The sequence below is a fragment of the Platalea leucorodia genome, assembly GCF_965183815.1.
Source record: "Platalea leucorodia genome assembly, chromosome: 5".
Taxonomy (NCBI): domain Eukaryota; kingdom Metazoa; phylum Chordata; class Aves; order Pelecaniformes; family Threskiornithidae; genus Platalea; species Platalea leucorodia.
The window spans coordinates 17,773,663-17,789,695 of record NC_138827.1 but is presented as its reverse complement, the minus strand read 5'-3'; the positions used below and the strand labels follow the sequence as shown (position 1 = coordinate 17,789,695).

Genomic DNA, 16,033 nt, shown 5'->3' with positions numbered 1-16,033 from the left:
GTTGTCAAGGGTCTGACTCAGCTGCATGCAGCGGTCCCCTGAGCTGCTTCTCTCTCTCAGCTCTGCTGCACTGTGGTGTTGGTGTTGATTGCTCTGTCTGGATCCTTTCGGCTCAGGTGTCCCCTCAGTTTATCAAAGGGCAGGTGGCTTTCTGTAGCCCTTAGGACAGAGGTTTGAAGGGCTGGTAGATAGCAGGATGGTGTGCCATGAAGGAGCTGTTATTGAAGAGCTAGGTTCTGGTGGTAGAATGGATACTGAATTCCTTTACTAACTTAAATGCAGCCTGTGACACCCGGATGAAGCTGTTGTTGTTAAGATTATTATTTTCATAGAGAACCATAGATGGCATCTGTCCCAGATCTTTCTAATACTCATGATTTCCTGAAATCCCCCCCTCCCCTTCTTTTTTTTTTTTTTGAAGGAGCCTCGATGTCTGGATTGGATTCAATGATTTTGCAAGCACTGGAGCGCAGCAAAGAGGCGAAGGATTTAATCTGGAGAGCTGTCAGAACTGGCTGCCAGGAGAACCCCATCCATCAAACGCTGACCACTGTGTCCGGATGGGCCCAACGGGCCAGTGCAACACAGACCTGTGCATGGCGAAGCACAGCTACGTCTGCGAGTACAAGCCAAAAGGTGAGCTCTGCTTCTCTCCTGCTGTCTGCTGGCATCGTGGGCAGGCGGGTATCCTGCTCACTGGCGTGTGCTAAGGAAAAATAGAGCTGCATGGAGGGGTCATCCAGAGCATCACCCCAGATCAAGTGGGACTGGCAACAACCATAATTTTCCCAACAGAGTTTTGACTGATAAAATTCCAGAAACCTGGCCTCATCCCAGAAGGAAGAAATTGACCCGTTCCAATCTTTGCCATCAACAGAAGTAGAGAGAGGAGCGAAGCTCTGAGGCAGAGCTTTGGAAATAGCTTTTCTTTCTTATTTGAGCCGTCTCTGCTGCTGCCAGGATCTGAGGCCATGGTGCTGCCTTGGTGACTCTTGGTGTCCTTCTGTGTCATCTTGTAGTTTGTGAGATGTTGGGGTCTTGTGACTTAAAAATAGGGCCTTGGAAATCATTAGGTGAGCTTTTATGTGATGTGTGCTGTGCAGGTTTGTGTTTATGCAGCCTCCCAAATCTCCCAAAGCAGTGTAGAGAGTAAGAAAGAGAAGCAGAAAGGACATGAAATAGGGGAGAAGATTTAGGTAAGAAGGAAAAGCCAGCACTAGGAAGAGATCCCACTGGCCCTGGTAGGAGGGACAGCATCAGCTGGTTGTGCGCAGGCCCTCAGAGCCTGACCTGGCTGTGAATGAGCCAGAGGTGTTTGCCACTGGTGGAAACCAGCTGGTCCTGGCCATGTTTCCCATGAAGTCCAGAGGGACAGGGAGGACGGGGAGTGCACCTTATGCTCAAAAATTCGAAGCAAATCATGGGGTGTTGGAAGGGAGAAGTATTTGCAGAGTTCCTAGAAGTCAAAATTGCTGAGAATTGCAAATGCAAACATTACTTATGCAGGATGAGAAAGAAATCAAAACATCTGTAAGAAGAAGGAAATGACAGGATTACAGCAGCTGCTTCTCCAGTAAAGCTGGAGTTACAGATTCCTGAGTGGTCCAAGCCCTGCTACAGCTCTGCTGCATGGCGGGAGCAAGCATGAGCAGGGTGGGGGAATAGCTTCAGGCCTTGCTGAGTCTCATGGGCTTTGTTCAAATATTTCCTTTGTAAACAGGAGTTCTCTTAAATGCTGAAAACTTCTTTGTGGGAGACCCTGTGTTTGACACACATGAGGCTGTGAAAAATGTGACAGAAGATGTGCTGTCAGATCCATGGCAAGCTGTGGAGGTAAGAAGGGTTTGCTCATCCTGCTGCTGCAGAGGGAGCCCAGGAAGATGCAGGAAGGTGAGAGCCTTGTTTGTTTTGCAGGTGGTGGTGTTCCCTGAGCTGGCATTCAGGCACGAGGGATATTTGACTGCCCTGGAGTTTGTGACGCAGGAACTGCATCAACCTGTTCAAGTGAGGTTCCAGGTGCATAGACCGATAGATGGAGAAGGTGAGGCACCTCTTTTCAACACTTGCGGTATTGTTAGAGCTGACGCCATCAGGGCCATGTCAAACTGAGTGTGTGTGGCCTTCTTGTGGTTCTTGTGGTTCTATTTTTTGAGGAGACTCAAGTGCAAAATCTGCAGGCATGGTTGGACAGCCTGAGGTTGCCTTGGAGAAGTGGTTGTCCTGGAGAAATTAATAGAGGGAGAAACATGTCTCAATGCATGAAGAAAATGTGAGTGTAAGGAACATACGTAGAAGTGAACTAATCTTCTGAGCTATATTTTTATACTTTGGGAAGACATGACATGTCAAATGGGAATGTCTTACGGTCCATCTGGCCCCACAGGTTAACAAGGAAGAACATTTTCCTGAGCCCGTTTCTTCCTGATGGATGAGATAATCTAATAAGCCTTTTATTCCTTGTACAACAGCTCAATAGTCACAGTTTTGGCAACAATTAATTTTGCAGCAGAATGTTTGCTATAGCCATAGGTTGGCTGGTTACAAAAGGATATTTTTTGACATTGAAAAGCTGATACTTTGACATGGAAACATTAACTTAAGAAAAGTTGCTTAATGTGTTTTCAATGTCAAAGCCAGCTCTGCTTTTACTTGGACTCGCTTTCGCTTGAACATAGATCTCTTTTAGATTGCAAATTGGTGCATTCTCACTGGAAAAGAGACTAACTTTGTTTTTAACAATCCTCGTGCCTTTGTGAAATTTTCCTGTAAAACAGGACGCTTATGTAGTACCAGGATGTGTTGCAGTTGCAGCTTTTACTAAGAGTGGAGAAAAATTATGAATTTGGAGCAAAGAAGTGCACTAGAAGTGTTACTTGTCAGAATGGTGATCTTTGCTTTCTCTTTCACTTCTTCCAGACTACCAGGAGGAAAAAAATGCTACAGAACCATTCCACACTGCTCAGGATGATGGGAACTGGACTCTACTTGAATGTCCTCCTGGTTTCCAGTGGTGTCATTTGACTAACTTGTGCTCATCACTAAACAACTGCTGCAACGCAACTGAGTGTGCCAACAGTTCTCTTGCCAGCAGCCCTACCCCCATTTCCCTTCAGCACAATGAAAGTCAGCTCAGCTATGAACTCATCAAGGAATTTCTCTTTACAATACCAGCTGGCCCTTCTTCCCAGTATCTGGTCAGTGTTTATTAGCTGCTGTAGCCAGTGAGTAGGTGGGGCAGTTTTCTCTTGAGCGCTTTCAGTAAATAAAGAATTGTTCCCAATTTGTAGATGGAGGTACTGAAGTCCATTCAAATGAAATGAATTGCCCAGTGTCGCACATGCCACCACTTTCTATCTTCCCCACCCTAAGCCATGGACTCCCTGCAGTAACCTGTTGCAATAGCACAGTTGGTCAAAAGGCTGTGCAGATTTCCTGGGCTATTCCCATTGCACTTACGAAGTGGAGATAGGGCATAAAGCTGACTTCCATGTTAGCAGATTTGATTCAGAGTGGCCAAGGAGAGCAGAGTGGTAAAATGTCTCCCCATGCTGTGTTTGGATCTGTGGCTTTTCTGTTGGGTTCCACTTGGCAATAAATCCAGCTGTCTTGCCCAGGGGAGAGTTGGGTGCTGAGTGCTCTTAATTTGAGGCATTAATCCAAAAATGTCTCCTCTCTCTGCAGGTCACATTCAGAAAAGAAAGTATTTTTGTCAGGGCCAAGGACATCTTCAGTATCGAGCACAATGCAGGCTTGGGCTTACTCCTCCAGTGCCAGCCAAGTACCACATCCCCTTACAGAACCAACATCTTAAGCACAAACTCTTCAGGGTGGGCACCTGGCCTGTCCGACAGCTCCGTTGGTGCCACCTGGATAAACAACACTGTTTGCTCTCTCCGAGTTCGCTATGCCGAGGAACAGCTGGTCCCGGTGATCAGCCTCCACAACGCAGGGCTGGAGCATCCAGGTCGCTACATGGTCAGAGCCAGCGTGGACAATGGGGTCTTCAGTGCCAATCTGTCTTGCAGTTTCTGGGTGACTTCCTGGGTGTCAGGCCTGCGTGTCATCCATCCCGCTCCTCAAGGCGGCAAGGTCTACTTACCATCCAACCACACTACCCTGGTCGTCAAACTCTCCTCAGGGGTGAATGCGACAGCTAGCTGGCTGGGAGACAACCACACCTTCCCCTTTGAGGGGTCCTGCCCAGCGGCTATTGCACTGCTGACTGCAGACTGTGCCAGGGAGACCAATGACACCTGGTTTGCCGTGGTCAGCCTGAGCGGCCTTAGGGAGGGGATGAGCACCCACGTGCTTGTTGCGGAGAACACCGTGAGCTCCCAGAACATCACCGTCACAGTGAAAGTGGAGGAGCCCATCCGTGGGCTACGGGCCACCCCTGACCCTGAGAGCAGAGTCCTGCTAAATACACGAGTGGTGAGTGATCACTGCTGCTTTTAATTCGTCAGTAGCGTTTTTAGCCTTTACCACTAACAGTGTGGGTTTGGCTCATGAGGAGGGCTGGGGCTCAGCTCCACACTGGTCAAGTGTAGCACTGCTTGTTGCTAAGTGCTGGCTTCCAGGCCATGCAGACAGCGCTGCTACAGACGCAGGCATGTGGCAGAAGGCTCTGGTGCTCTCCAGCAGGAAGGCAGCTCAGCTGTATGTTCACTTTAATTCCCTCAGAGGTAAGGCAGCACCTCCTGTGAGGGGAAAACTGGCTTTGCAGTTACACAGAAAAACAGAGGCATTATGAAAGGCCAGTATTTACCTTCTTTTGACTTGTCAAGGTAGTTATTCCTTTAGATGTTTATATTTACTAAATCCTTACATCACCTGGCGGAAGCTATAAAAATGTTTCATCCATCCATCAAAGTCTTGGAGTTATTCTGGTGTTTGCAATCTTCTTTTTCTCCAATCCCCTGTCCCCAGAGCTACAGCCGAGCCCTAGGAACCTGTTCAGTAACTGCCCATCAGTATCTGTGAAATGCTCTGTTCAGTCTCTGGCTGTTTATGGCAGAACCCTGTGCCTGCAATGCCTGTTGGTCTCACCCTTCCTGGCTACCACAGTCTGCTCAGGAGGCACTGTAGGAGTGAGGAGGGAGCCTAGCCTGTCCAGTGCAGGTCAACCACTTCAGCCTTTGGGTCAGGCACCATCAATGGACAAGGGTCAGAGACTCAGCTTACAGGTGTAGCTAAAGCTGAGTTTTTTCCAGAAAGATACCGGAAAGCTTTTTAGCCAGCAAGAAAGAGACCTGATCACAAGAGCAGAGCATTAGGGTGTGGGAGCAGGCAGTACAGGTTCTGCTCCCAGCTCTGCTGTTGATTTATGAAGTCAGGGTTGGCATTTATCTATCAGCAGCAAAGTCACAGTGATCTTCCACCTCTGTGTCATGCTCTGAGGGTGCTGTCTTACAGGTGTGTGATGCCTGGCTCTGCTCCCTCTCCAGTTCAGCTGGAGATCTCCTGGGAAGTGCTGTGCATGCTTTTCTCTTGTGCTAGTATAAAATGTCCTCGTGCCTTTCAGAGCTACGTCCCTGTGATGGAAGCTGGGTCAGATGTGACTTTCCGATGGACAGTAGATGATAAGCCATCTTTCACTTTTTACAATGTTGTCTTCAACGTTATCTACCAAAGCCCAGCTGTGTACAAGCTTTCGGTAAGCCAAGGCCTTTCCCATGATACCATTTCAATCCTGCATTTCCATCTCATCCCACAAACTAAGCAGGAAAAGCAGCAGGGAGAGAAGGCGGCAGAGTTGAGTTGAGGAGGTTTTCACTGTGCTACTAACAAGCTTGTCTGCTATTTCTCACTGAGCTGCTCTTGCAAATGCAAATACTAAGTTTATTCCTATTCTTCCATTACAGCTGACTTCGCTGTCTTCCTCGTCTTTGCTTTCTCCTCTTTTCTCCATGTTCTCCTTTCTGTTCATGGAGTGTCTGTCCTTACTCCTCCCCAGCACGAATGAGGCAGGGAGCCCCACTGCAGGGTGCCGGCCACTGCTCTGGCAGGCAGGAGATGTGGATTCAGAACCAGGCAGAGGCAGGATGTAAACGTAAGACTTTCATAGGCAGGACAGAGTTTCTGCCACAAGCTTTTCTGGTCTGTGTCCTGTTTTCTTTCTACTGGTGCAGACTGGAACACTGGGTTTTGTCATGACTCCAGAAGAAGGACAGATCAGAGAGTCTGGGCAGAGGGAGGTATGTGTTGTGGAAGAGGAGTTTACCTCTGGCCAGAACATCTTTCTGTATCATGCCCTGTACTGCCATGCAGAGTCCTGGAGTCGCTCCAAGCTGCTTGATCCATTTGCAGAGTAGCTGCTGGCTTCCTGAAGAGACACCAGCCCTAGCTCCGAGGGCATGCTAGTGCTAATTTGCTTGGTGCAGCACTATGCTGAGTAGCACTAATTTTCTGGGTGAAACACTGTGCTGACAAGCCTGGATTGCTCTTACTTACAGAGTTGATAAGGTGGCACTAGTCTGGGGTTGACTGGGTTTGGTGTAACAGATCCATGGAAGCCTAGACACAAACTTCTTTTATCTGTTGGGGTGGGAAGTCTCTATTCAACCGGGTTTGAAGGATCCCTTCTGTCAGCAGCTGAGCTCTCCTGCAGGTGAGGAGGTGGCAAGATGCTTCGTCATTAGGTGCCGTGTCAGCATTACACGCCTAGAAAATCTTGAGGATCCTGCTCTACTTCTGTTATGTCTCTTCAGTCTCTTGCCCGTCCATTCTCCCTTTCCCTCCTCTGCCCAACTTTGCTCTCCCTCTCTGTGCCCACTACTCCCAGGATGCTGGAGCTGCACTTGGTGTGCTTGGTTTTATGAGTATTTTCCATCCCCACTCTCTGTGCTTGGAGCCACTCATCTGCCACTGTCCTAAGGAAACTGGGTGGCTGTTGCCCCCTTAGTGGCAGCGAATGCCTGGGCTCAGCAGCTGGAGACAGCGTGTGGGGCACCTCGGAGCAGGCAAAAGGGTAACTGGCAAGTTCAGAGCCAGAGGAGTCTCAGGATGAGAAGCTGTTCTCCTTGTCCTCTTGCTGTAGAACCAGTCCTTCTTTGGACTGACTTTAGTGGTGGAGATGTGGTGATTCCCGCAAGAGGTGGCTTTGCCAGGTAGATGGCCTTCCACTCTATGCTCCTTTCCAGTGCCCACTCAGGCTATTGCCCCTGCCTCCCTGTCCCACAGGCTACTCTTCTCTGACCTAACCTGCTCGCCTGCCTGGGGGGACCTCTTCAGCACAGTGAAGCCCCACTCTCAGGAGAGGGCAGCACGGCAAGGTGATCCCAAACGCATTCTTTGTCCCACTGTCCTTCCCAGCTCACCGCCTCCAACCATGTCAGTAACTTTACGGTCAATTACAATGTCACGGTGGAGATGATGAATAAGATGAAGAACCTGACTGTGTTGGGTGTCCTGCCGGTCCTCCCTCAGAACAGCACCGTGGAGCTTACAGCAAGAGTTCAGGTTGATTCAGCTGTGGATGCTATGTTCCTGTGAGTCCTTTGGAAGTTGCCTGAATTTAGGATTTTACTGTGCATAGTGTACCAGTCTTGCCTGCACTATTTCTCTTCCAGGGCCAGCTGATGTCAAATGGCCCGTTTCTCAGCTGCTGTCTAGTTAATTTTAAATCCCTTCAAGTGTGATTCAGTCACACTGGCTGGGACCTATAGTTTAGGCTGAAATACTTTTCTTTTAAAGGAATGCTTTAATATTGGGTTCCTCCTCTTCTTACCAGTGCTGTACTCCTCTCACAGCAACAATTCTGCAGCACTGGGCACAGCTATTGCTTTGATACTTGGCATTATGTTTCCTATGGCTTTTCTGAAAACCCCAGCCCTGAGCCTGAAAGACAGCCCTAGACCAGGCCAGGGTTCCTCTGGGATTTCCATGATTCTCCTGCTGTGCAGTGTAACACAGTTTGCATGTTTCTCCAGGTGGGATTTTGGAGATGGTGTCCAGGAGACACACCTGTTCAGACCTCCCTACAACAAGTCTTTCCTTGTTCCTGATCCCAGTGTCCATGAGGTGGTAATTGAACACAATGTTTCACACATCTATCAAGACCCAGGTATGCTCAAGATGGTTCTCTGGGGAAGAAGGGGCTCAGATATTTTGTTGTGAGGGGGTTACAAAGCACTTTCTAATAAAACAATGTAATTTGTTCCTGAGGAAACAGCCAGAGTGACTGGAAGTCTCCAGCAACTGCCATCCTCTATAACTCTAGAAGTTTGTCCATGCTGTAAGAAGCAGGTCCACCACACACAGTCCCCTTTTTAGACAGTCTCAGCAGACTGGCAGGCGAGCTGTGTGCCAGTGGGAGGTGGGGTAGGGAGTGCTACTGCGGGGAGCGGGAAGGGGGTCTGTTTTGTGAGCGAACAGAAAGAAAATCTTTTCTCTGTATCTGTCAGACTGGCTTCTTACTTGGTGTTTGGTCCTCGCATGCATGGCTTGGTTTTAATTCCTGCTTGCCCTGGACTGGAGGAGGGAAGCCCAGGGTGTGCACAGTGCAGGAGCAGAGTATCTCCCTGCAGTCCCCCGTCACGCTCCCCACACTGCTGCAGCACTGAGGAAGCTGTTGCACAAGCATGTTCTCACAACTGGTCGTCTTCTGTTCTCCTCCTGTGCAGGTGAATATGCCTTGGTGGTTCTTGTGTCAAACCAGTTTGAGAACCTCACCCACTTGACCCCAGTTCACATCCACAGTTATCTGATTGATGTGAAGATGGAAGTAGAGGAGGATGTTTTAGTTGTGAGCCGTCCGGTCACCTTCAGAGCCAATCCACTGCCGTCTCCTTACGGTGTCGTGTACACCTGGGACTTTGGTGACGGATCCTCACTGTTCACAGAGAGCCAGTCTACAGTGACATACAGCTACTCCAGAAGAGGGGTATACAACATCACCGTGACAGCGAACAATATCATAAGCAGTGTGGAGACAGTTGAGTGCTACCAAGTGTTTGAAGAGATAACTGGGCTCCATGTTTCCGCAGATGAGGCAGCAGAGCTGGGAGCATCTGTGACCCTTAATGCTTCAGTGCAGACAGGGGACAGTATCACCTGGATATTTGATATGGGGGACGGGACAGTGCTGAGGAGTCAGGTGCCAGTGGTAGAACACGTGTACATAAAGGACATCAACTGCACTGTGAATGTGACAGCTGTGAATCCTGTGAACTCTGTCTTCCAAACTGTGCCTGTTCGGATATTTGTCCTGGAAGTACTCAAAATAGAGCCTGCTTCTTGCATCCTTGAACACCCAGATGTGCAGCTCACTGCGTATGTGACGGGCAGTCCTGATGAATACATCTTTGATTGGACTTTTGGAGATGGCTCGTCCAATGTCACCATCAGTGGGGACCCTGTGGTGATGCACAACTTCACCCGAAGTGGGACATTCCCCCTCTCTCTGACTCTTTCAAGCAGGTTTAACAAGGCTCACTATTTCACCAGTGTCTGTGTGGAGCCAGAGATAGTCAATGTCACCCTTCTCCCTTCCAAGCAGTTTGTGAGGCTTGGTGAAGAGAGCAGCTTCCAGGTCAGTGCTGTGCCTCTCTACCAGTATCGCTACCGCTGGGATTTCGGGAACAATGAGTCCACTAGATCAAGTGGGACTGAAGTGACCTACACCTACAAGAACACAGGGGTCTTCCTGGTCACAGTGACGGTCTCCAACAATGTCTCTTTCAACAATGACACAGCGTTTGTGGAAGTCCAGGAGCCTGTTGGGGTAGCAAAGATTGAATATAATGGGACAAGTGTTTTGGAGCTGAACCAAATCTACCTGTTCTCTGCCAGCATGAATGGAACCAAAGTGAGTTACTGTTGGGACTTTGGAGATGGCACTACCCAGCCTGGCCAAATCGCTACCCACTCCTACAACCACACAGGCCATTACACTATTAGTGTGATGGGCCAGAATGATGTGAGCTTTAATGAGACCATCATTGATGTCACAGTGAAACGTCGGCTCCATGGGCTGACCATCAATGCCAGCAGGACAGTAGTGCCATTAAATGGTTCGGTGAGTTTTGTAGCCACACTTGCAGCTGGCAGTGCCATCCGCTACTCGTGGATCCTCTGTGACCGGTGCACTCCCATCCAAGGCTCTTCCACAATTTCCTACACTTTCCGGTCCGTGGGCACATTCAATGTCATTGTAACAGCAGAGAACAAGATCAGCTCGTTGCAGGACAGCATCTATGTCTACGTCCTGGAGCAGATTGAAGGCCTGCAGGTGGCTAGCAGTGACCTGGTGGAGGACATCTATTTCCCAACTAACAAAACACTCCATTTGCAGGCAGTGGTAAGAGAGGGAACAAACATCTCTTACAGCTGGGTAGCCCAAAGGGATGGCAATGCTGTTCAGACCTTCACTGGGAAAACCTTCTCCCTGAGCATCCTAGAAGCTGGAAACTACACTGTCTATCTGAAAGCCACTAATATGCTGGGGTGTGCAACTGCTAACAGGACACTGGAGTTCATTGAAAGAATTGGTCTTTTAAAGCCTTATGCATTCCCCAACCCAGTTGCTATTAATGCCTCTGTTAACATAAGTGCCACCATGACCAGTGGCACTGGTATTACATATGTTTGGTACCTAGAGGATGGCTTCTCTCCTGTTACCTCTGAACCCTTTATTGTACACTCCTTCCAAAGCCCCGGGGTGATAGAGGTCGTCATTGAAGCAGAAAACAAGCTGGATTCAACCAATGCAACAATTTATATCTGTGTAGAGGAGGTCATAGAGGGGCTGAGTATAGGGACTGCAGAACTGGACTGTAGGTATGTCTCATCAGGCTCCACAGTGGTCTTTGAGGGGGAGCTGCAGAAAGGGACTGAAGTGACATGGCTTTGGGAGGTGCCAAATGGCACATTGACTGGCCAGTCCGTGGCAGTCATGTTCCCCACAGCAGGGTTTTATACAGTCTATCTGAACGCATCGAATGACATCAGCTGGGCTCTGGCCAGCAGGAATATCTCAGTGCTGGACAGGATTCAAGGACTGGAAGTTCTTGCCAGCAAGAAGGTGGTGGAGCCAGGGGAACAGGTTACCTTTGTGATCCGGATGTTGTCAGGTACCTCTGTGAGTTATTTGGTGAGCATAAGTGGGGACTACTCTGTGGTGCTCAATGGGTCCAAGTACACACATGAGTTCACCAAGAGCGGTGATTATTTGGTGACTGTGACAGTGCAGAACCAAATCAGCATTGCACATGCCCAGGTGCTCATCTCTGTCCTGGAGGCCATCCGCGATGTCAGGCTCCTGAACTGCTGTGAGGAAGGCATACCCACAGGCACAGAGAAGAGCTTCAGTGCCCAGGTGGGAAGCGGCTCCCGTGTGTCATTCTCCTGGCAGTTCTCCCTGTGGAAAGAGCAAGGTCGATCTGTGGTCACTATGGCAGGAGAGAGCGTTTCCTATACTCCAGAAGCTGCAGGACTGCTTGAGATTCACCTCAATGCCTTCAATGACTTGGGAGGTGTCAATATCACCAGAATCATCCAGGTCCAAGACCCGATAGTCCAAGTCTCCCTCACTGCCTCCAATGCCTTTGTCAACAGGACAGCACTGTTTGAAGCAGCAGTGGTGCCCAGCAGCAAGAGTGTTGAGTTCCTGTGGACCTTTGGGGATGGCTCTTCCACTCAAATGACCAGGGTTGCAGTTGCCAACTATTCTTACCTGAGCCCTGGGGATTACCTGGTGGAGGTGAATGCCACCAATCTCATCAGCTTCTTCATAGCCCACCTCACTGTCACTGTCAAAGTCCTGGAGTGTGAAGAGCCAGAGGTGGAGTTAGCTTTGCCCCCTCAAGTAGTCATGAAGCGGTCCCAGAGGAACTACCTAGAGGCACAGATTGACCTCCGAGGATGCATTAAGTACCAGACGGAGCACCTATGGGAGATCTACCGAGCACCCAGTTGCATGAACTTGGATGACTCCAGCAGGATCCGTCTGCCGAATGTTGATGTGAACAGGCCCCAGTTAGTTATACCGAAGCTTGCCCTGGAAGTTGGGAACTATTGCTTCATCTTTATTGTCTCCTTTGGAGATACCCCACTGTCCAAAAGCATCTTTGCCAATGTAACTGTGATACCAAGTAAGCTGGTTCCTATCATTGATGGGGGGTCATACCGGGTATGGTCCAACACTCAGGACTTAATCTTGGATGGGGAGAAGTCCTATGACCCGAACTTGGATGATGGTGAACAGACTCCATTGTTATACGATTGGTCTTGTACATTCACCTCCAAGGTAAGAGCAGTCTTGCACAGCCAGAGAGGGTGATCATTTGGGAGCTCCAGCTGCACGTCAGCTCCGCTACTAATGTGTCTGGGTTGAAATGGTGTTGAGGGGAGCTTTTGTGAGCATCTTTAACAAAGCTGCTCCGGAAGGGAGGTTGCAAAGGTTTCCCAGTTCCCAGCCCAGGATGATGGTACAAAAATTGCTGTGGAGAGTTCTGCAGTGTAGCCTGCTGCAGTCTGGTGCTGCGCAGTGTCCCTGGGCAGGGCAGAAGTGTTGGCACTGGAAGCTGAGGCATTCGCATTGCTGCTTCCTTTGTACTTGGCCTCTGGTTCGCAGTTTCAGGGTAGCTGCTTACATAACCTGAGGGCATTACAGAGCTGCTGATTGCAGTCTGAGGGCCTGAGGGCTCTGGTCCCTCTCCCATTAACAGTTAAATGTCTCTGATTTCAGCAGGGACCAAAGTTAGGCTTCAGAGGAGTCAAGTGACCACAAGTTATGGTCACTATGGTCACTAGCAGGTCACTGTCCTCACACACTGAAATGGTCTGACCCTACAGTGACAGAAGGCAAGGGAGAGCTGCCCTTCAAATTCTTACGGGAGATCCACCTCAGGAGCACTTTTTGATTGATGTGGGATTCTTTTGCTTGTAAAAAGTCATTGTTTTCTGTCTTTACCTCAAAACAGAAAGATGCGGAGCATATGTGGATTAGACTTTTGAGTTTAATGTGAGCTTTTTGTGTTGTTTGGCAATGTTTATAAGCTATTTAATGAAGAATTAATTGCTATAAAATAAGAACGTGAAGCTCAGATGAAATACAGGAGTATTCCAAGTACTGCTTACTAACCTGAAGAATAGGATAATGTACTTTACTGTCCACACACCACCCTGTTTCTCCCACCCCAGCGGTGGCATTGCACAGTAAGATCTGTAAGAGTGACTTTGTGTGGACCTGAATGTTTTGGCTGTGGACTAACCCGATGTGCACCCGTACCAAGGAGGGTTTGAAAGTTCTTTTCTCCTTGCAAGCAGAGCTCGGCTGCAGGGTGCTCTCTGAATTTCAGTGACAAGGAAGGAATTGTGACAATTCCCAAAGCTGTATTAGAAGCAGATGTGGAGTATACATTCGACCTCACCATCAGGAAGGAGGGTATGAGTCCCGAGGCAACAAATCAAACCGTACGTACCACAGACAACTGTCGCTTTCTGTCCTTGTGTGCCTGTTGCTGGACACAGCTGAGCTGGAAGTCCATGGCCCTTTTCATAAGGAGGTTTCTAGAGGAGAGCACTGATGGCTCAGGACCGTGCCCAGCCATTGAACACTCCCCAGGTTGCGTCCCCTGGCCTGATCCGAGAGCCAGTGCCCGTTCAGCTAGGGTGTGGAAGCACTGCTATCTACCTGCATCAGCCAGCAAGGGAAAGCAGGGGAAGCAGATTTTAGGGCATCACTGGGCCTCCATAACCGATCCTGTCCAGATCATTGGCAGGAACAAACACTGGTGTTTCCGTGATACATTCATCTTATGCTGACATGGGCAGCACTTTTTGCTTGTCCTGCCAAGTCCTTTTAGCTTCTTCCTTCCTTTAGACCTTGTGTTAGTCCCTCTCTGTGCAGAGGCTGCGTTAATGACCCAACTGGCCACCATTCCTGGAACTGAGAGTCCGCGACCGCAGATCTGCCATAGGAGGACAGCAAAGGAGCCCGTGGTTGGTAGCTCTTCCACCACTGTGTGCAGTCCTGGGCTCTTCACATGTCATAGCACCAGGCTCTTCCCTGATTTTTGCTCAGAGGGAGCTTCCTAAGGGCTGGTACTTAATTTTACTGTCAACAGTTCCTCTCTTCTCTGTTTCTGAATATTTTTAAGGGAGGATTTTTTTAAGTGCATGTTGTTTATGTCAAATTAAGCCTAATGCTGAATGCATCTGCAGTCCGACAGCAGTTATGGTTTATGTCACAAACATTCATCGTGGTGCGTTTGGCAATTAGAGATATAGTTAGTCTGAAAGTGGAAACTCTTACTGCCTGGGTTTTAAACCAAAGCTGGAGGATAAAAAGAAAAAAAATTAAATTGATAGTCTTTCAAGGACATTCCGTACTATCTGGTTTCCATGCATGAGCGCAAAACAATGATTCCAGTGTCGCAGGAAATTTGCAAATACTGTAGGAATGAATGAAGCTTCAATGTGCTCCGGCTTAGTGCTGTGGAATATTTATCCTGTTTTAAAAGTCTGCCATATTAAACAATGTCTTCATTACTGTCTTTCTTTGAATTCAGAATATTCATTATGCCAGGGCAGAGGGCTCTGTCAAATGCTGGACAACCCCGTTTCCTAGGGGATTAAAGGAATTTAGACAAAGTACAGGGGTCAGAGCTCAATAGCTGTTGTGTCTGAGCCACCGGTGCTTCTAAAGCTCTCCTCTCTCCGAGTGCTTTGCCGGGGAGGTGTGGTAGGCGTCTTGAGATGTGCAGCTTAGATCCAAGCTAAAAGCCTGGAACAACATGTCACTCTCTGGAAAAGGTGGTTCTTCCAGGCTGGAGAGCAAAATGTGTTTGATGCACGGTGGGAGATGTGCTTTCTGGCTATTTTTATCGTCATTCCTGTCTCTCAGGGACATAGGTAGTGTCAGAAATGATGATGGTTCTGCACAGGCAGTGCAGTGCACTCGAGAGCCCAAGGGTTGGACCCTGAAACGTGGCATGTGGTTCTAGTCCAAGCTCTGTAGATCAGAGTGGGGATGGGGGAGACCGCGGGACCATGCTGGCTTTGCACAGGGCAGGACATCCTCAGTAAACCCAGGCTCCCTGGCTCACCCTGAGCCCTTTATTACTCTGGACTGTAAACGCTTCCCAGTTAGCCATCTTCCAAGTCGAGGACAGGGACCCACTCCTGTGTCCATGGCAGATCTGCTGTGACCCCACCAGGTCAGGTGCTCCGCAGCCGCAGAGGCAGGGCCAAGCATTTGGCCCATAGAAAACAAAGGAGAGCCTCAGTTGCTTCCCAGGGCAGGTGCTCACCAGATGTTTAGTCTGTGCTGTAATAGAGGCTTTCCTCCTCCCAGTTAGACTGCTTCTCTTTTCCAAACTCTAACACAGATCCCATTTTTGTAGGGTTAATAGCTGTCCTGAGATGGTCAGTACAGCAAAGTGCTTCAGTTAGCATCATCCCCACCTGACAGCACAAGCAAGACTTGCTGGGAATTCAGCACAGGGTACCAGAGGGACATTTTGAAAGTGATTTATGTTGTTAAAAAGTGTAAATAAAGTAAATGCAGAATTATCTAGATTGGCCCAGCTTGGCATTGGGTGGCTCTTGAAAATCAGTGACAGAAGAACTTGCCCTGGCCAGTGTAAGAAAAGTGATGTAGCTTAAGTCTGACCTGAAATCCTTTGGAAATCCCTTTCTGCTGTTTTCTTAGCACAGACTGGGCTGGTGCAGAGCGGTTCCTCCTTGCAGAACCAGGTGCTGGGATGTCTACTTCCCTGTTCGATGTCTGTATTTTTGTCTCAGACCTTCTGATGGAGCCTCTTGCTTTCCCAGGTATTCATCAAGAAGGGGGGAGTCCCTATCGTGTCCCTGGAGTGCGTTTCCTGCAAGGCTCAGTCTGTCTATGAAGTTAGCAAGAGCTCCTACGTCTACCTGGAGGGGACCTGCCAGAACTGTCACAACGACTCCAAGCTTGGGGTAAAGTCATTAGCAACACTGGTCTTTGCTTCACCTTTGGTGGACTTCAAGAAGGGGAGAGTCAGAGAGGACAGGCTGGAAAGAGCTGTGTGAGAAATAAAATCCTGGACCTAAA

The 16,033-nt window shown here is 48.9% G+C and overlaps 1 protein-coding gene across 1 annotated transcript in view; it reads left to right on the top strand.

Moving 5' to 3' along the window:
* The window catches only part of PKD1 (polycystin 1, transient receptor potential channel interacting), a gene marked incomplete at its 5' end in the record, with an annotated part of 99,532 nt that overhangs the window by 51,127 nt on the left and 32,372 nt on the right, over positions 1 to 16,033 (top strand). The window contains 11 exons of the mRNA XM_082314233.1: positions 422 to 636; positions 1,721 to 1,833; positions 1,915 to 2,041; positions 2,917 to 3,194; positions 3,682 to 4,431; positions 5,522 to 5,653; positions 7,312 to 7,487; positions 7,929 to 8,062; positions 8,622 to 12,244; positions 13,267 to 13,413; positions 15,775 to 15,918. Of these exons, the coding sequence (XP_082170359.1) occupies positions 422 to 636; positions 1,721 to 1,833; positions 1,915 to 2,041; positions 2,917 to 3,194; positions 3,682 to 4,431; positions 5,522 to 5,653; positions 7,312 to 7,487; positions 7,929 to 8,062; positions 8,622 to 12,244; positions 13,267 to 13,413; positions 15,775 to 15,918 (5,839 nt within the window). The remainder of the gene's footprint in view (positions 1 to 421; positions 637 to 1,720; positions 1,834 to 1,914; positions 2,042 to 2,916; positions 3,195 to 3,681; positions 4,432 to 5,521; positions 5,654 to 7,311; positions 7,488 to 7,928; positions 8,063 to 8,621; positions 12,245 to 13,266; positions 13,414 to 15,774; positions 15,919 to 16,033) is intronic.